The 20,951-nt window shown below is 45.2% G+C and overlaps 1 protein-coding gene across 1 annotated transcript in view; it reads left to right on the top strand.

The window, feature by feature from the left end:
• The first annotated feature begins 11,668 nt into the window (after positions 1 to 11,668).
• Positions 11,669 to 20,951, top strand: part of SEMA3E (semaphorin 3E) — a 141,900-nt gene continuing 132,617 nt past the window's right edge. Inside the window, exon 1 of the mRNA XM_058190450.1 lies at positions 11,669 to 12,202. Coding sequence (XP_058046433.1) covers positions 11,971 to 12,202 — 232 coding nt within the window. The 5' untranslated portion in view covers positions 11,669 to 11,970. The remainder of the gene's footprint in view (positions 12,203 to 20,951) is intronic.

The raw sequence follows: 20,951 nt of genomic DNA, 5'->3' as shown, positions 1-20,951 counted from the left end.
GCCTTATTTTAAAGCAGTAGTTAAGAGTCTGCCCAAGTAAATATGTAGCCAACCCAGCTGATGCCAAGGGTAAAATGCAACAGGAAGAACAATGATCAGGAAAAACATTTCTGGCAGAACACCAAAAAGAGGCTCTTGCTTTTAAAAGATGCAGGGGAAAACACACACACACACCCCAGCCTGTGTGGCAATTTTCTTTTTGCTTCCACTTGTCATACCCCAGCCAGATGCTCTGCCTGGAAGAACATACTTTTTTATTTATTTATTTACATTTATATCCCGCCCTTCTCCGAAGACTCAGGGCGGCTTACAGTGTGTAAGGCAATACTGATTAAGCTTATGGTGAAGATTGGTCCAGAGGCGCTTTAATCGAGCAGAAAGGGGTGGGGAAGTAAGCAGCCTTCCTCAGCTTGGTGCATTTCAGAGGTTTTTTGAACAAAGCCTGCAGAATTCCTAGCCAGCTTGGCTAAACTTGCTGCAGCCCAATACATCTGGAGAAGTGAGTTGCTCAAAGACTGCCTTGCAAAATGCAAACTCATTGGCAGCTGACATTAGGGATTCAACAGAGGGTCTTCCTGAGCTGGGAATCTTCACTGGCTATAAACTTTGGAGACCCCAACTGCAATGTCTGGTTGCAGCTATTGTGTTGTTGTTTTTTAGCACAATAACATTCAACGGCCGAGGGCCATTCTGTGCTCACTTTCCTTGCCTCAACTCCACGGGGCGGGAGGCACCCCAGATGAGCTGCTGGGCTGCAAACTCCCACCTGCTGCGCAACATCGCAAAGGAATAATTTCTGAAGGAGGGAGTGGCAGACACTCGCACCAATCAGATGATTCCTTGCAGACAGAGAAGTGCTTCTACTTCCTTTTAATAGTTTGGGATTTAAATTCTTTTCAAATAAAATACAACTTCTGAACTCTGCGGAAAGAGTTCAGTATTGCACCTTTCCACCTTCTGCCTGGATGAGCAAGTGACTCATGTTTAAAAGTTGTATTCTTCCAGAAACATTTATCGATCTATCAACAAACAGATCTTCTTCTGTGCATTTATCAAGAGTACTGGTGGAATATATTCTTGTAGTCAAAAGAAAATCCTTCCTTTGCCTGCCAGGCAGAAAGTAAAGAACCCTGGTGACCATAAACTGATGCTAGGAACGATCCCATTGCTAGGGAGAGAATACTGTTAGAAGACCAGGGGGAAGGCTAAATGCTCCTTGGAGTATCTGAGCCATTATTTTCACTGTCTGGGGTAACGCCAATGGATGCGAGTGTGTAATTTGAACTCTCTGTAGCTAATAGATGCCTTTAATTAGATTTCATAGGAAATGACTCTGGTATGCAATCGTAATACTTTGTTTCTTACAGTCACTCAGCCATCAATAAATTTGCACCCTTTATTTAGTTTGCTGCAAGAGAGCCAAAATATCCGGATATGCGCCTGAGAAAATGAACCCATGGGTCTTCTGTGAGGGGAGGCAAAGGACCCACCGCTCCTGACCCGCCCTCAAGTAGCTGATTTGTGAGAACAATTAACTTGCGTTCTCAGACCGAAGATTTAGAGCTGAGATGTTTACTTAGGTTTCCAATTCCTGCCGCTTCTACGGGGCCTTTTCCCAAATGAATGGGGCACCACAGTTCTTATTCAGGAGCCTGCCATTTCTTTTGGCTGCTCGGCTCACGGCAGGTGGCACTTCTGGAGCACCTCTAAAGTAGTATCATTCATATTGTGAAATACAAGGGGCAGGGCAAGAAATCAATTGTGCCCTCGGATTATCATCTTGTCTCTGTGCTGGTGTGTGAATTTGACATTAAACTGTCAAAACTTACGCTAATTTTCAGACAGCGCAAACGAAACATGTGATGATATTTCTGAGCCTCTGGCCAATTTGCCATTGAAACAGTTCATTAGTGATCACCATTTTCCAGTTCATCTTTAACAGATTAATCAAGCTAAATTAAGCTCAGGATAAGGATCAGAAATGATAGCTTGTGTAATGAAGACCAGAATCAAGCCAATCAAATATATTTTTAGTTGCCTAAAAGGAGACTATTTTCCCGTCTCTGTACAAAAGAAAACAGGATGAAGTCACTGAAAGATAAAACAGATCAACAAAATAGGCACAACGGATATATCGGCAGTAGGATCAATAGCACAAGTGCTATCATTGAAACATAAACCCTCCTTTAAGGGATTTAAACCAGGAAAGCATCTTATGTAACGTTATAATTAACAGTATGCCATTTTTTAATCCTGGGAAATTAATAGGCTCCTTGGATAGGATACAACCAGGAATTCCCTGGGAACAAGCCTAGACTTGCCTTTTGAGCTGTTCCTTATTACAACCGAGAAAACACCGTGAAGTCACGAAGAGCTAAGATCAGCAGGAAGGAGTTCCCTGCACGGTAGGACATTCTGCCCACTTCTCTCCATTTTCGTGTAGCTATATGGTGGGAACTTCAATGCACTCCTGCCCATTGCTCTGTTTCCAGTGACGGAAGTAAAACCTCTTTCCTCCTTGGAGTGGGCACCAGTTCTGCAATCCTGTTCTTATTGCAGCAGGGGAGACATCATAAGCCCGTTAGCTCATTGAATTAGTCACAGAGAGGGATGAGCAGTAAGCCCTGGGTGTAATGGACTGTGTTTTAGCAAAGTTTTCATACAACAGGCAAAATACGTACACTGAGTGCAACCCCACGTGTTTAAGATGGCTCACATGTGCGTACGTGAAATCCCACTTGCCATTTCATGCATGGGTAAAACTACTATTTGGGTTTACAGATATTCCGCTTCCTCCCATCAGCTCATGTAAATCAAGGGTTTTTGGTGTATTTAAGCACACCTGCCACTTGAAAATTTGGCACTCGTCAAGTTTATACTTTGACTGAGCATTATGAGGAAATCTCGGGGCTTCCAGCTAGGCTGAGAAGGATCTAATACAGCCAGAGAGAGAGGCAGCTACAGTGGCAAATGCTACATGGGAAAGCGAGGAGTGTTGTTATTTTACTTCATTTGGAGGAGGAAACTTGCACCCGGGGCAATCGGTGCTTCTCAACTTTATCAAGATATTTGGGAATTCCAGAATTCACCAGCCAGCATATATCTTCTCTGAATGGAAAACAAGGGTTCCACTTTATTCTTCATCTGAGCATAAATTGTATGTGCTTTCATAAAATCACCGAGCAGGGAGGGACCGTGGGGCTCATCTAGAGCAGTGGGTCCCAGCCTCAAAACTCTGAGAAGGCCTCAGCACTGGCTGGGGAATTCTGGGAACTGAAGTCCACCCATCTCAGAGTTGGCAAGGTTGAGAAAGGACACACACACACACACACACACACACACACACACACACACACACACAAATGCACGGGCTGACATGGTGCAGGTTCTGCCAAAGCCTTTCAAAAAGATGAAAGCCTCAGCCTGAAGACCTTCTGGGAGGGCCAAGCAGCAGCCAACTCTTCCTAATCTCGGAGCCTGGCCCTGAGCTCCAGGCTCACTTCAGGCCTCCTGGCGATGCACCCCTTGGCCTTCACAAGAGTTCCTTCATTCGGGGGTTTCTGCAGACTCTGCGAGAAAAGAGAATCGATTAAGATCTCAGGTATAAAATTTCAGGATAGCTGGCTACAGGCAGGCAGTAGTTTTATTGGTAAAATAACCCGAGGTTATTCTTTTTTGATGATTCTTTTTTTTTTCCCCTTTCAAAAAGAGGCACAAAATGGAAACTGCAGCTCTAATAGAATAGAATTTTATTGGCCAAGTGTGATTGGACACACAAGGAATTTGTCTTGGTGCATATGCTCTCAGTGTACATAAAAGAAAAAATACCTTCATCAAGGTACAACATTTACAACACAATTGATGATCAATATATCAATATAAATCATAAGGATTGCCAGCAACAAGTTATAGTCATACAGTCATAAGTGGAAGGAGATGGGTGATGGGAACTATGAAACGATTAATAGTAGTGCAGATTCAGTAAATAGTCTGACAGTGTTGATGGAATTATTTGTTTAGCAGAGTGATGGCCTTCGGGAAAAAACTGTTCTTGTGTCTAGTTGTTCTGGTGTGCAGTGCTCTATAGCGTCGTTTTGAGGGTAGGAGTTGAAACAGTTTATGTCCAGGATGCGAGTGATCTGCAAATATTTTCACGGCCCTCTTCTTGATTCGTGCAGTATACAGGTCCTCAATGGAAGGCAGGTTGGTAGCAATTATTTTTTCTGCAGTTCTAATTATCCTCTGAAGTCTGTGTTTTTCTTGTTGGGTTGCAGAACCGAACCAGACAGTTATAGAGGTGCAAATGACAGACTCAATAATTCCTCTGTAGAATTGGATCAGCAGCTCCTTGGGCAGTTTGAGCTTACTGTTAATACTGTCTGGAGTTGAAAAAACACACAATTCTGTCCCCCAAACTCATGAAAATATCTTTGCATGACAGGGACAAATATAGGCCAGAGAGCATTGGGGTGGGGTGGGGTGAGAATTCAGCCACTGAGATTATTAGGCACCTTTGGATGCTGTTTGACTAGGAGGGGCAGGCGGGGGTGTGTGTCTCAAAGTGGCCTGAGTTGGTATCAGGCCAGCCAGCTGATAACACTGACACGCCCCCAAGGGAAGCCTCCCCGTCAAGGGCACTTAATGGGGGAGGCTCATCTAGCATTCTCCAACTTCAGAGAAAACCCTCCCTCCCCCCTCTCCCTGCATAATGGACAGAACAGAAATCAGACGGTGCCCGAGCCTCTGAAACCTTTTGCAATTGTTATAGGCAAGCTGGGAGGGAGGGAGAGAGGAGGGGAGAGGGGCATCCTCGGAAGCCCTGCAGAATACAGAATTGTAGCCCTGCAGGTATTGTCCAGTCACAAAGGTTAACCCTTTTTCCTGGCTTGACCCCCATCTTTCCCACCGCTGCTTTTCCTCAAAGGTCGGTTGTTTGGTTAAAGAAGCCCCTCTGGCTCTTGTATTTATTGCTGCCTCTGCTAAACGCTTTGGGGCTTCATTGCATAAACCTTTGTGGCAGGAACCCTGATAAGGAAGGTTGCCCTCTTTTTCATAATTCAATAGGTGTACATCTAATACTGGGGATTTTTAAATGTTCTGTTTATTGCTTTTACTGACCGGTTTGCATTGCTTCTATTACATTCAAATTCCTCAACATAAATTCCTCAGCATCCTTTTACTCCAACGATTAGAAGGGCTTATAAAAAAATAATAATTTAATATCCAATAATGTAAGTTATTCACAATCTGCCTCAAAGCAACAAAGCAATAAAACAAACCAATTACAACAGTTTCAAGGAACATTAAATTAAAAAATAATTAATGCTGCAGAGACAAATTCTTCCCCAGAGAGAGACTGTAAAATTGTAATGACAGCCCTTGAAAAGCCACTTTTTCAAGTCAACAACCTTCTACCCAATCTGCTCCCTGCCGTATATATTTGGATGAGTCTTTTAAAGGGCAGAGAGGAAGAATGGAGGGGCAATTGCCTGAGATAATTGCTTCTCAAAATCACTTTCTGAAACTTGCTCTCCAAATATGCTGCATATAATGACGAAACAGTTAAAGCAAACCTCTTCAACATTTTCTTTGGCTCAGTTTTTGTTAACTCCTATAACACATATCCAACATTCCACAAACGAACCAGCAATGATTATGATGATTTAACTCATGTAGATTTCACAGAAGACAACATTGGAAAAGCTCTTCACAACTCAAAACCATCGCTTTCTATTGGACCCGATGGACTATGTGCATACTTCTTAAAAAAACTTTCCATTAAAATAGCAGAACCCCTAAGTATTCTCTTTGATAAAGCTTTCACTACCAGTTCTCTTCCCAAACTTTGGTCACTAACCACAGTCATCCCTATCTTCAAAAAAGGAGACCCAAGCTTAGTCGAAAACTACAGACCGATCTCCCTTTGCTGCGTCACCTGCAAAGTCATGGAATCTATCATCAACCAATCCATTACCTCACACTTAGAAACTAACAACCTACTCTCCAACAAACAATTTGGTTTCAGGAAAAAATTATCATGTAACTTACAACTTCTCCACTGCAAAAACATATGGACTTCAAATCTTGATCAAGGCAAATCAATAGATGCAATCTACATAGACTTCTGCAAAGCTTTTGACTCAGTAGTACACGATAAACTTCTCCTAAAACTAACATCCTATGGCATCTCAGGACCCCTCCACAAATGGATATCTGCTTTTCTGTCTAACAGACAACAAGTGGTCAAAATTGGCAATGCTTTATCAAATCCTGTTCCTGTCAAGAGTGGCGTTCCTCAAGGCAGCATCCTTGGACCAACACTCTTTATACTATACATTAATGATCTTTGTGACCATATCTCAAGTAATTGTGTTCTCTTTGCTGATGATGTCAAACTATTTAACACCACAGACAATACTTCTATCATTCAAAACGACCTTGATCATCTAACCGCTTGGTCTAAAAATTGGCAGCTCCAAATTTCAACCAGCAAATGCTCAGTCTTACATATAGGAAAAAAGAACCCAAAAACTAAGTACATACTAGATGGACATTACCTTACAGATGACCCCCATCCCGTTAAAGACCTTGGAGTTTTCATGTCAAATGATCTAAGTGCCAAAGCCCACTGCAACTACATAGCAAAAAAAGCTCTAAGAGTTGTAAACCTAATTTTGCGTAGCTTCTTTTCCAAAAACACCACACTACTAACCAGAGCATATAAAACATTTGCTAGACCAATTCTAGAATACAGCTCACCTGTTTGGAACCCTCACCACATCTCTGACATCAATACAATTGAACGTGTCCAGAAATATTTTACAAGAAGAGTTCTCCATTCCTCTGAAAACAATAAAATACCCTATCCCACCAGACTTGAAATCCTAGGCTTAGAAAACTTGGAACTCCGTCGCCTTTGACAAGACCTAAGCTTAACTCACAGAATCATCTATTGTAATGTCCTTCCTGTTAAAGACTACTTCAGCTTTAATTGCAATAATACTAGAGCAACTAATAGATTTAAACTTAATGTCAACCGCTTTAATCTAGATTGCAGAAGATATGATTTCTGTAACAGAATCATCAGTGCTTGGAATACTTTACCTGACTCTGTGGTCTCTTCCCATAATCCTAAGAGTTTTATCCAAAAACTTTCTACTATTGACCTCACCCCATTCCTAAGAGGACCATAAGGGGCGTGCATAAGCGCACAAACATGCCTACCGTTCCTATCCTATTGTTTTTCTTTTCTTCTTCCTATATATATGCTTATACCTCCTTATATTTACTCATATATGTGTTTATATACTATATAATCTTTTTGTATGATACCTACATATATTGTTGTGACAAAATCAATCAATCAATCAATCAATCAATCAATCCTGGCATTTAAACCCAGTGGAGAACAAAAGTTTTTCTGCAAGTAGTTCTCCCTCAAGCCAACCCAAGGGAGACTGGCAACACGGCTGCTAATGGCCACAGTTGCTAATCAAACATCACAGGACCACCAACAGGCTTATTTCCCTTTTGTTCATTAAGTAAAGCCAAGGTCGCTAAGCGAAAAATCACATAACCATGACTTATTTTACTTAGTTGTTCTCCGTTAACTCTGTTGTGACTCAGTTGTATCTGTTGCAAAGTGTGAATGGGGATCACAAGACCGCAGGATGCTGTGACTGCCATACATGCAAGTCTCCAAGGCTATTTTTTTATTTTTGTACTGACGTAGCTTTGAGCAGTCAGTGAGGAAGACTACGTGTCATTCTCACAAGGCTCTTTCGTTTAAGAGAGAGTGGAAGGGGACTCACTCCCAGCTTCACAAAATGGATTCGGCCGCAGGCTTACCAACTTGTTATGTCAGCTTTCTCAACAGTGGCGGAAACATCCAAAGAACAGAAGTCCACCCACCTTAAAGCTGCTAAGATTGAGAAACACCGTCAGGCAAATCCTTCATGGCTTCATGTTTTCCCCGTGGCCAATTCCTCAAATCTCTGTTCTTTTGCTAACACATAATTGTTTTGCTTTATTGGACACTGAGGACTCTCTATAACTTGTCTTATATCCTGCTGTTGTATTTAGAGTGCATGGGCCTCTTAAATTCATCTGGAGAGCAAATTTTATTTATCTCAGACTGTTTGGATTCAGAATGAAAATCAAAACAAGGGAGCTAATGATAACAATTATTAGAGCAAAGCAGCTTTTCAGAGCCATAAAACAAAACCAAGTATAGGTTTAGGAGTGACGTTCTTGATTCAGCATTGACAGCAAGGTGAGGAAAGTGTTGTAGCACTTTTATTCAAAACTTTTCATGTTTTGGAACTCTCGTATAGGAGAAGATGGAGCCTCCTAATGACCGCACCAGAATTGGGGATTATTTTCCAAGTGGTTTCTGCTACTATGAGGTCAATATATATTTTTTTTCCCCTCCCTTGTGAGTCAGTTTGCATTTATGTGCCAATTAAAATTTAATAGAAATACAGGAAGGCTTAAACGTTTTACTGCCATGGAGAAAAATGGCTTGTGTTATCTTGGGCTGAAGCTGCCCTTCAGATTAACCTCTGTACCCGTGTTTCACCCGTGTTCATGCAGTGAACAGCACAATCCCTCAGCTCGCAAGATTGGAACCTGGGTGTGTAGGTAGCCCACACATCCAGCCTGTGGGGTTTAGCAGAATGTCTGGAACGCAGACCCTTCAGGCTCCAAAGAATGTGATGGTGATTCTCAGAGAGGGTTTGTTGTTTTTAATTTGGGGTGGAGGAATGAATGAAAGGGGGAAAAACATCATCATACATCTTTCATCCGTCGTCAATGCCAAGGCTGAAATCAACAGGCCCATCCCAATCCACAGTGATGCAGATGGAGGCAGGCGTCAAGGCTCGGGACCACAGACTCCCAGTTCCTGGTGCTGCTTACAGTTTACAAAAATAGTTTCTTTGGGAACTTTTCTTCAACCTCCTGAGCCTGGTACAGCTGTCGTCCATGGAGAAATCCCATCCAAATGCTAACTAGGACTGGCCCTTCTTAGCTCCCAAGGCCCTAATTCTCTGATCATAATAGCCATCATAATTCCCTCATCCGATTGTACTGAGGTGTGCAATTTCACGCTGTTTCACCTGGACCACTTATCTGTCCATCCTACTAGCTTTCTGCTATCCAGTTACATAAATTGGGCCAAGGCACCAGAGAATTAACCTGGGAATTAATATGAATATAACTCCATCCTTAAAAAAAAAAAGGATGAAAACTATCCATACGAAGCACGGATCGCTTATGTAGGCACTTCGTCTCTCCCAGAGCCTACAATCGGTCTCATGTATATTTAAATCTCAGGTCAGGAAAACATCCAGGAAGCATCCTGACTAAGTATGACAGGAATGCCGAAGACACCCTTCCATCCATCTAGCCCAGTTCTGCCAAGATTCATCGCAATTTTTTTGGGAAACAGTTGATCTAACTCTTCAAGTGGTGAGCTGCAAGCTATAAATCAGCCTATGAGCAAAAATGAGTCAACAGAATTCAAACAGTACTGGAATTACAGTAACTGAGGCAACATTGTTTTGGCTTTGTGGAAAACAGGTGACTGTTGCGGGAAGTGTGATCCTTCACAGAGAGATCCTGAATTCAGTCTTTTGAGAAGCGGATAGTAAGGAAAGGGGCAATTAGAAGACTTCAATCTGAACAGCTGCTTCTTGAAGGGATCTAAGGCAAATCTGATGAGAGCCTAGGAAGAGAAAAGGGGGAAAGTAGAATTCAGATTTTCTGCAGGTGCCTGTGAGCATCTAATGGAAGGCTGGCCAGTCCCACGCCCTCTCTGGGCACCTCCTCCCAGCCTGAAGGAAGGCTGCCCCCCTGGCGCATGCTTGCATTTCAACCGGGAAAGCCCTACTAATTATTAATTATTATTATCATTTTTTAAAGAAAGAACACTAATCAGCGTGAGAGCTCAGTCCCTCCCATTCCTTTCTCATATTCTCCCTCCTATCAAGAGATGGGATACACAGGGAGAAAAGTCGGTTATGGCTATTTGAATCTTAAGGGGCAAATAAAGCAGGCACTGAAACTTCTAAGCAGATTGTAACCAGTTAGTAGTTGCAAGTGGTAGCTGAAGTTAAAGAGTTTTAGCTCTCACTCCCATTGAGTTCCCAACTTCATGTAATGATTACATTTCTATCACTTAAAGCAATAAACGAAGCATCTGTCAATCAAGGAGGCTTCCAATTTTTCCCAGAATTTAGCTTCGGACAGGGGGATGGAATCGGAAAAAGCAAAAATGATGAATAACGATCTAAAATGATTCCCACGCATGTGGCAGCATCTAGCTAGTTAAATGTTATTCTTATAATACCGTCTACATCTAGGGAGGCACAAGTAAAATTTTAGAACAGATTGAATACCTGGGTGGAAAAACCTGACAAAAAATTTCTAATACTGTTTCAGGTAGAAGCGATCTCTGGAAACCATTGCTGGGTTAAATTAAATTGAGGCTAATTTCTATTGCTTGGGCTAAATAATGTTTCAAACTAGTTGTTTTGGACATGTAAAACACAAATGCATCTGTAAGTCAATCTCTTTAAAATCTAAAGAGGCTCAACTGATGGGTTATTACATTCCTCTTCCCCAGCTTAATTTTAAAAATGAGGAATTTTAATGGGTGCTTTTAAGGCCTTATAGCGTATAAAAACTAAAATGAAAGAAATGGAGGTGAATATAACCTAAACTGACATTGTGAGGAAATAGCATGGCAACTTAGAAATAAAATATTATCATCTGACCAATTAAAAAGACGATTTTCTAATGCTTTTGTCCATCTAGGCCTCAGGAAAGAATTTTAATGACAGCTGCTTCTGTTTCTGGGTGGGAGGGAAGTCCGCCCAGCCCACCTGCCAGGGATGAGCATTATGGGCGCCTCTGGAGTTACACAAAACTAAAGGCCGGGTAAAAGCCCAACAAATCAGGGGTCTCCAACCTTGGCAACTCTGGGAGTTGAAGTCCCCAAGTCTTAAAGTTGCCAAGGTTGGAGACCCCCTGCAACAAATAACGGAACAGGCTCCTCCAGACTCGGCAGCCCTTCTGCTGCATGCCAATAAGAGTCCATTTTCACTGCCATTTCGATCCTGAATCGTCCCCTTGAGGTCTGCAGCCGATCTACAGTGCTGGGATCTCCAAGTGAATTGCTTGGATCAAGTGCTGTCGAGGCCCCGCCGACGTCTCTATCCTCTCCCTGAAGGTCTCTCCTTGACCAGCTGGGCGCCCCCATCGTTGCCACCTTCTCTTGCCTTCCATTCGGAAAACGATCCAGGCCGCTCTGTTTCCTTTCCTTTTTATTCTTAAGGTCAAAACTGAGGGGAGCAGTAAATGGAAAGGAAAAGAAGCCTCTTCATCGCGCGCGCCACGGAGCTGCGTTCCCACGAGCCGCCCCCGGAGCGGAAACTTTCCCCCATCCCGGCCTGGGTCCCCCCCCCCAAGACCTCCTGGCCAACCCGGGGAGGCTTTCTTCGGTGGGCTCCGTCCCGTCCCACCAGTCTTTCTGCTTCGGCCGCGGAGACGCGGGGGAAGGTTGGGGGGGTCCGAGGCGCCGTTCCTCCTCCTCCGTCGCCTTCCTCGGGGGAGAGCGAGGCAGGGAGGCTCCCGGGCGGGCGTCTCGGCACGTGGCTGGGAGGCGGCCGCCCCGGGCGAACTTCGGCGGGGAGGGCGGCGCGGAGGGCGGGGAGAGCAGCGGGCAGCCCCCCTCCCCGGCAGGTCCCGGCGAGCGGCCGCGTCTTCTCTCCTTCCTCCTCCCGCGGGCTCGGCTGTGCGGCGGAGCTGCCGGGGAAGAGGCAGCGCGAGAGACGCCTGGCTTTGTCTCTCCAGACGGGGCTCTTACGCAAGCCGCCCTCCTTCCCCTTTGCAGGAGGCGGCCGAGAGGAGCCGGGAAGATGCTGGCTGCGCGGGGCCCCCCCGACGCCCTCCGCCAGCCTCGTCCGCGCTATGCGTAGAGGCGGGGGAGCCCCGAGGAGTCCGGACCGGCGCCAGCGGGACCTTCCCATCCCTCCGCCGGCCGGAGAGCCCCCTTGGGCGGCAGAGCGGCCGGGCTCCTCCGGAGTCGGCATGGCCCGCCGAGACCTCCTCCTGCTGACCTTGGCCGGGCTGCTGCTGGAGGCCTGGAGTGGAGGCCACGCGGCGGGCACCAGGCAGCCCCGCTTGCGCCTGGCGCATAGAGGTAAGGCGGCGGCGGGGAGGGCGCGCTTTCTGAGTGGGGACCGTCGCGCCGGCCGCTCGGCAAAGCTTCGGTTAACCGCCTTTGCGCTTCTCGAGGCTCCGTCCAGCCCGAGTGCGAAGGCGCTTCTTTGGGTCCGGATGCCTTAGGACAGGAGTCTCCAACCTTGGCAACTTTAAGCCTGGTGGACGTGGTCAACTCCCAGAATCCCCCAGGCAGCAAAGCTGTTGAAATCCACCAGGCTTAAAGTTGCCGAGGTTGGAGACCTTTGCCTTAGGAGACGCAGAGAGAGGAGGAAGCGCAGCGTTTCTTTCCCGCTCAGCAGGGCTGCTTCCACCGCCAGCCAACTTCGCCTCCTGTGCCGGAGTGGCGCCCTTGACGAGACCCCCACCCCCCGCCCCCGCCCCCGCCCCTTGCCTCTCGCCCTCGGAACCCAGATTCGGCTGGAGGAGCAGGTGGGGGGGGGATGGGGGGCTTGGATTCTTGGAGCGGGGGAATCCTCTTCCGAAGGAGCAAAAGGCAGCAATTACGCCGAGGATGAACAAGCTTCTAGCTGAATTGCGTTGCCCAAAGGGAAAAGGGACGGCGGGGAACCCACTCTGCCTTTGGGTCTATACGGAGCTGGCGGTTTTTTGGTTTTTTTCCCTCCTTCAGGATGGGAGATTCTCCCTGCTTTTCTCCCCCTGCAACTTCTTGCTGAGTCCTGGGGACTTGATGTAATTTGACAAGAGGCTTCTTTGACACACAGGTGCGCTCTTGGCTTATTTGTTAATTTTGGTTTAAAATCCAGGAGAAACCTGGTAATGTCCCCTGTCCCTTGCAACAATTCACTTTCACCTGTTTTAGGTTCAATTTTTTATTCCTTGGATTCTCATTGAAGCCACCCAATGGCTTCAGTGTGTGTGGGGGGGCGGACTTACATAGTGTGGTATAATCTATGTGGACAACAGGTGGGACTAAAGGTCAAAAGAGCAGCGTTCATTTGGAAGCGCCACCTATTTCGATGAATATTGTCCTGAGAATATGCAGCCACATGAGGTTTGCTGACCAGGAGTGATCATCAGGAGTGACATCCACTGACTTCAGCCAGGCGGATCCTGAAGAGAGAAGGCAGAGTCTGACTCTCTTAGATGGCAATGCTGAATATATTTATTTGTGGGCCTCGGCTGGTTGTTGGTTTTACATCCAGACGAGATTTGGCTGTTCTGACTGCAATTCTTTGTGCATGAGCCGCAGGGGAAAGAAAGCTGGATGCTTTCAGCTGAGTAAAATTGTATGGGACACATTCCACGAAGGGTTGCCTCCAGTGCGGTAGCTGAACAGTACTCGGTGCAGGTGGGACCCTTTTGACGTAATTGTTGAGGATGGCAACATGATCTTGGCTTGTTTTTCAGAGTTTGTCAGCAATTGGGAGGGAGGCGGTTGCGTTCAGAATACGTTTGGCTTCTTTTGTCCCTTCAAGAGGGTGTTTTGACACATGGCAACTGCCTGGGCAACTGCCTGCACTTTTCTTGGCAAGTTTTTTTTGGAAGTGGTTTGCCCTTGCCTTTTTCCTGGGGCTGAGAGAGAGTGGCTGGTCCAAGGTCACCCGGCAGACTTTCTGCCCCTAAAATTGGGACTTGAGATCATGGTCTCGCAGTTTCTAACCTGATGCCTTAACAACTATGCCCAACTGGTTCTATTACTGATGTTACCAAAGAGGAATAATATATTCTTTTATAAAGAGATAAAAAGTATTCTTCGCTTTATATTGCAGCCTTTACATTTTACAATAAGAGCTTCAACCGAACACTGTAGAAATTGTTAACATTCCCCATACAGATGTAGAATAATTGCTTGTCTACTTTCAGTTCTTCACTAAGAAATTAAAAACTTCACTTAGTAACTAGGCTATCTCTAAAGACTTGAGGAAAAGGGTAGAAGAAACTCAAAAAGTACATTTGATTGTAATTATGGAAATAGGCTGTTAAAGATTTCTGAGAGGAAGATCAGTGAAATATTGAGAGGTTGAATTTTCATACTGTTATAAATTTCAGCCTTAACTTTTTTTTTTCAGCCCATGTTGTTTGTGGTTTGGTGTATTATGCCAGTATTCCTGGGGTTAAACACAATGTAAGAGCACGTGATATATATGTTTGGTATATATGTTAATGTTTTGCAAGAAATACCCCAGGAGCTGTAATGGTACTTTAGCAAGTGAACTGTTGCTTAGCAGGCAGAAAAAGTTGGAAATAGAGGAGACCACGCAGTGGATCAATTAGGGTGCCAAGGAACCAACCCCTCTGTACTCTAAAATGCAACACAGGGCATCACTTGGGCCAAACCCATCCTCTCAACCCCACGGACTTTGCCTGGATAAAAAGATGGAGCAGGAATGCTCTGTAGGTTGCCTTGTAATCCGGGAGGGGAGGGGAGGGGAGGGGAAGGAAGGAAGGAAGGAAAAATTAATTTTCTACAATGCCATTGTTTTGTTGGAAATATACATCCATTTAGACTGGCTGTGACTGGCAATGCCTTCATGAGCCTTGTATGCCTGGCAGCCTGATTCATCCAGATGAGACACGAGCCTGGGGCAGCCGGTGCAATGTTCCTTTGGGGCTGATTCTGCCCTCAGGATAGGGACCCATGGCAAAGTTTGTCCCTGGGAAGAAGACGGTCTGATCGAGCTCTCGACTTCCCTCTCTTCACACCCGTAACTCCTGATCTCTACATTTACAGGGGCTTAGGAATATCCCAGCAGCCATTCAGAATTTCTCACCCTTGCTGGGAATAATAGCTGCAATCAGACGATTCACAAAAACGATTGATTTCAAGTCCGGTACCATCATAATGTTCAACAATCAGTTCCAATTAAATAGCTGAACTAACTCTATTTTGGCTCTTTTCTTCTTGGGCTGAAACGGAGATGGAAACGCCATGGAATAAAATCTCTGTTAGCATTTTTGCATTCTGCTGGGTTATCTGCCAGGCCTGGCTAGCTTCCTATAACACACCCTTGACTCAGTGCCTCATGTTTTACCACTAGCTGAAAGTTATACAATATTTTTTTAGATTTTGTACCCCACTTTTATTATTTTTATAAATAAGGCGGCAAACGTATCTAATACTCCTTCCTTCCTCCTCCTGTTTTCCGCAGAACAACCCTGTAACGTGAGTTGGGCCCAGAGAGACTGGCCCAAAGTCCCCGAGCCGGCTTTCATGGCTAAGAAAGAGGGGACTAGAACTTCCAGTCTCCCAGTGCCTAGCCTGATGTCTTAACCACTATAGCAAACTGGCTCTCATTAGAGTTCTGCTTATGTCTTAATGTCTAACATTAATGAAAGCTTGTAGATTAACAATCATTAACAAAATGAAAGAGCAACTGACACATTCCCAAGTTGGTCGTTCTGTTCCATCCAGCGTCATTCGTTCTGCATCGGGGAGACAGTGGGCATTCTCCCTGAGACAGGCTGGCCTGCTGGGGTGTTTCTGAGCCCCAGCCAAAGGCTGCTGCTGCTGGGGCCGGTAGTCCCGGCCTTCTGCGCTGGGGAGGCAGGCCTGCCAGGGAGAAGGGAAGCTCATCCAAAAACTTCTGTCTTTTTCCAAATGAGTGGTTCCTCCTACAACAAACTGAGAACTAGCATCTGAGCCAGACCCTGTTGGCAGCTCAGGTGTTTTCTGCTTTCAGAAAGGGAGGCCTGCCAAAAGAAGAACAGGTCTGGCATCTCCTGAAGAATAACCTCTGCTGCCCTTCACATGGTGGCTACCTGACAGAAGCTGCCTCAAGGGGACATCTGCTTTTTCTGCTGTTGTGAAGATGGAGGGTCTGTTTAGGGCCCTTGTAGTGATCAGGAATTGGCACCATCTTTTGCATTTCCGCACGGTGACTGAGCTTCTGTATCTTGCCAGGCGCCTGCTCAGCCCCGGTGCAGGAAGAGCCACTGGGAGACGGGGCTTATGGGTCTTGAACTGCTTCTGCCCAAGCTTTCTGTTGTCAAGAGCTGTGGTGAATCAGTATTTAATCGAGCGAGTGGGGTTTTCTTCCTCACTGCAAAAAAAAAGGGGGGGGAGTGGTTCGTAGCAGCCAGGGGGGTGGAGAAGCACTGGTAAAATGGGGACTCTGATGCTCCCCATTAAGGTAGCCAGAAGGGAGGCTGGAGGAGTCTCGGGAAGCCCTGAGCATCAACTGAGGGATCCTCACATGCCTAGAGGCTGGGTCTGTTTATTTGGCTGTGTGGAAATATCCTTAAAATTGGAGTGCCCTCTGACCCGCCCTTAAGCCTTATGTGAAACTTGTCTTGCCCAGGAATAATCTCAGTTTCATCCAAGGAATTTCCACTGCATGAATTGGATTGTACTAAGAGGCTTCAATTAATCTGCTTTATTGGAACTGTACATCTGGAGGACAGAATAACGACCATATTGACTTATCTTTTGGACACAGGATTCAAACAAACTGTCCGTAGTATACTTCATTTTTCCAAAGTGTGTTTGAATGGCCGCTTCACATGATTTCAGCTATGCATCCGGCTGAACTAACAAGGCTGACTAGAGTTTGAATGGGAGACCACTCAGCAATTACAAGGTTGCAGATTGGATTGACAGTGTTTTTTTTAACAAGCAAGCAGCCTCGCAGGAAGTGGGTTGTGCTGTTGTCACCAAAGCAATAAGGAATCTGGCAACCAGTTGAATTTAACTCAGGGAGCCCCCTATATTTTGGCTGAATATTTCAGTACATGTATTTTCAAAAGCAGGGCAAAGAATGTAAAACAAAGTCTTCCATTTAATGATAAAATGGTTCTTTCGCTTGATGGACTTTTTAATATAATAGTTGATATCCAGTGACCTATTATTGGAACTTGCTTCATTGACAATGAATTGTGAAATGTGAGATATTCATTCCGAAAGTATTTTTGTCACATGTAACTTTTTAAACTATTGTTTTAAATTTGTTTTATGTAGATTTAAGAACTGTAGAATGTTAACTGTGAGATAGGAAAAAGCTCATTAATTGTCAGGCTATTCATTCTCAGTTACACTGAGAGCTCTTGGCTCTTGAATTTGTAAATATTAGAATTTTTGGAAATAACTTTACATTCCATCTTGTCGTGACTCTTTCCCTAACCATTGCCTTGGGCGATTATCGAGGGTTAATGTATAGTATTGAATTTACATGCCCGAACGGGTTACTAGCAGTATAACCGATGCAAACTGATCTACGTGTAGCAGTCACCTCGGGGCTGCTCTGACTTCATCAGATCACTTTTTAGAAAGACGGCATACAAGTTCTGTGGCCTGAAGGGTAACCTCCCGTAATTGCGGTTGTCTGCAGTGAGGATCTCATGTTTTTAACGCACAACTCTACTCATCCTAACATTCTTTTGCCATTACATTTATGCATGCATGGATGCAATGTGCTTGTTTTAATCTCGGTCGAGGCAGTAATAATAAGTGGTATTTACAGTCACGTAAGGCTCAGGAGGACATTATGAGGGGGCATGCCCTGTCACTTGCACCCATGCCTTCTTACGCTTGCCACATCAAACAGCTGAATCTTCAGGCGAGGCCCTGGGGACGGTTTTTCAGAGGAGACATGGAAACTGCATGATTGATTGGGATCTGTTGCATCGAACCAGAGGCCACCCTGGCCTATTGTGGGGGGGGGGGCGGGCAATGGGGGAAGCAACCGTTTTGGAGCTGCAGGAGAGAGTCAGTTTGGTGAAACTGATATATGACCTTCTTTAGTTGCCCAGAGAAGCATTCGGTCACTGGACGTTTGTATTGACTTCAAAATTTAATGGGTCATATATGGGGCTCAGTAAACACGAAGCCTGAGACTAAAGCAGTGGTGAAATCCAAATTTTTTAACTACCGGTTCTGTGGGCGTGGTGTGGTGGGCGTGGCTTGGGGGCATGGCAGGGGAAGGATACTGCAAAATCTCCATTCCCACCCCACTCTGAGGCCAGCCAGAGGTGGCATTTGCCAGTTCTCCGAACTACTCATAATTTCTGCTACCGGTTCTCCAGAACCTGTCAGAACCTGCTGGATTTCATCCCTAAGCTAAAGTGTGAGTTTGTGTGTGTGTGTATATATATATATATATATATATATATATATATATATATATATAGGTCTTTGGTTGTTCGGGTTTTCTCCCGTGTAAGATTGGAAGTGTCTTGGCGACGTTTCGACGAAGTCTCATTCGTCATCTTCAGGCTTCAGCTTCGTGCTTCTGGGAGCAATGTGTGATCGCAGCTGTTTCTTCCTTTTAACTGCTAGTGGGGGTTTGAACTGATTGGGTAGGAGCTTGGCTGTGCTCTGATTGGATGGGGTTTTTTCTGTGCTCTGATTGGATGGGGGTGTGTCCTGTGTTGGTGGGGGCTTGGTTGTGCTGCAGGGGGATTTGAGCTGGTGAGCTGCATAGCTGTTGTTTGGCTTTGTGATCGTGCTACATCTTCATAGTGGGTGTCAGTCTGCTGCATGAATGGATTGGAGGGGTTTGAAATGGCTAATGTTGCAGCTGCAGTCTGGCTTCTGGTCCTTGGTCGTGCTTCATGATCAGTGTGGGTTTGGGTCTGTTTTCTGGGTGGATGTGCGGTGGTGACATCCTGTGTGGACCTTGTGAGTGTGGGTCTGGTGTCATTCCTCGTGTTAGGGACTCGTTTGTCAATAAGGGCGGGTTTCCAAATGGCTGGTAGGTTGGTAACCCCCATCCAATCAGAGCACAGCCAAGCTCCTACCCAATCAGTTCAAACCCCCACTAGCAGTTAAAAGAAAGAAACAGCTGCGATCACACATTGCTCCCAGAAGCACGAAGCTGAAGCCTGAAGATGACGAATGAGACTTCGTCGAAACGTCGCCAAGACACTTCCAATCTTACACGGGAGAAAACCCGAACAACCAAAGACCTATATACAAACACCCGTGAAAACCTCAGAAAACATATATATATATATATATATATACTGTATATATATATCAATATCAACCTCATCAAAATGTCGCCTAGATACTTTCAACCTTACACAGGAAAAGATCCGAATATGCAGAGCTGCAGAGTGGACCTTTTGAAAAAGAACCCCAGGTACGGATGCGGCTCTGAATCCTGGGAGAGTGTAAATCAAATCACACAGGCAAGGAAGTACGACAGGAAAGCTGTAAAACAAGTCCTGCAGTGCCCTTAGTATTTGAGTGTGTGTATGGAGTATGTGTCAAAAAAGTCAAATATGGCCTGAACCATGTGGTCAAAACTTTTAACTCTTAAGGAATGAAACGGAGGAGGGTTAAAAAAAAAAAGTCTGAGTTTCAGTCGTTGTAGCTACTGGTGCCTAAAAGGAGTTCCCAGATTGTATATTTCAAGCATCTGAAAAGTCCCGGAAGTGGACCTGGATCGTTTCCCCCCCTGCTGAATGGGCCAACTTCTGAATCAGCTCCTTGTGTGGGGCCTTGGCAGCTCCCTGTGCATTTAACACATCAGAAGCTTCAGTTCCGTTTAATTGGTGGAAGAAGCCCAGAAGCAGTGGACCTGCCAGCCTCTGCCATGGCCTCACGCCCAGGGAGGGAATATCTCGGCGTGCACCAGGGTTTGGCTCGGGGTCACGTTTGACTCAGGAGATCATCGAAAAGTTAAAGTCTAGCTCTGTGACCACAATACCGGCAGACTCGTGCTCTCCCTGCGAATATTGCGGAAGTCACCTTGACAATGTGGGGAACGGGACAAAAGGCAGGTAGGACGAAGGTGGCTGTACTTCCCAGACAACCTCGGACACTAAGTATGTCGTCCCTGATTAAACCTTGAATGGGGATTACCTGGGAATTAGGCTGTTGACTAAAGAGAGAAGTTGAAAAAAAAGTACCTTGCAAGAAAGCAGCGATAAACCAAGTCACCAACACTGCTCACAAAAGTGCATGGATGCAGGCTCAGGAACTAAGCCTGATTGGACGGCGTCTCTTACAATGGCTTTTCAAAAGTTGTAGGGTATGTTTGCCACCGTTAATTGAATTTACAAAATGTTCTTTGGTTTTCTGATTATAATATATTCCTTTAACTATATAGCGAAATATATGGGAGTTTTTAGCCTGTGAATTCCAGAAGAGATATGCATATGGAATTTGGTTATAACAATTGTTAATAAGTTATTGTCTGATTTTATCTACCGTTTCTTTTGTTCTAATGACAAAGGTGACACTGAAATGCTCCTTTGTTTTGTGGATCCGAAAATCAGCACAACTCCTACAAAGTCCTGCTTTTCAGACAATAAATCAATAGGCAAAATGAATTGGAAGGAGAGGCGGATGAAGGAGAGACATTCCTTCTGCATGAATCAATCAAATGGTTTTTCCTCCGTAATGGAAACGACTTTCATATTCATAAGAGCCCCCCAAGCTCTCCGAAGAAGAAGTAGTTCTGTGCCAGTTCCTTCCAACTGCTAAAACATCCACCCACGGTCTTCCTGCAGCCCATCTGTCCTTTTGTCCTAGAGGACTACGCAGCAGGCACCTCCCCAAGGGGGTGCGGTGTGTGTGTGTCCCCGTGCGCTTTTCCTGCACCCGGTGGCATCTACTGATTTTAAAGAGGGAAGCACTTTTGGAAACGGTGGAGATCTTCTCTGGCTCACTGTCACAATCCAAACCGATGAAGCATATGGGAGTTTTGCATCCCCACTGAAATCTGGTAGCTCCTGCAATTAGGATTGTCTTTTCACTGGATTTTCAGAACTCATGCATTTCTTCTATTATCTTTTGGGGGAAACTGTGAGTGGAGAATATTACA

This window comes from Ahaetulla prasina, chromosome 7, assembly GCF_028640845.1.
Source record: "Ahaetulla prasina isolate Xishuangbanna chromosome 7, ASM2864084v1, whole genome shotgun sequence".
NCBI lineage: Eukaryota > Metazoa > Chordata > Lepidosauria > Squamata > Colubridae > Ahaetulla > Ahaetulla prasina.
Note: the sequence above shows the minus strand (reverse complement) of the source record. Positions and strands in the feature narration are given on the sequence as shown.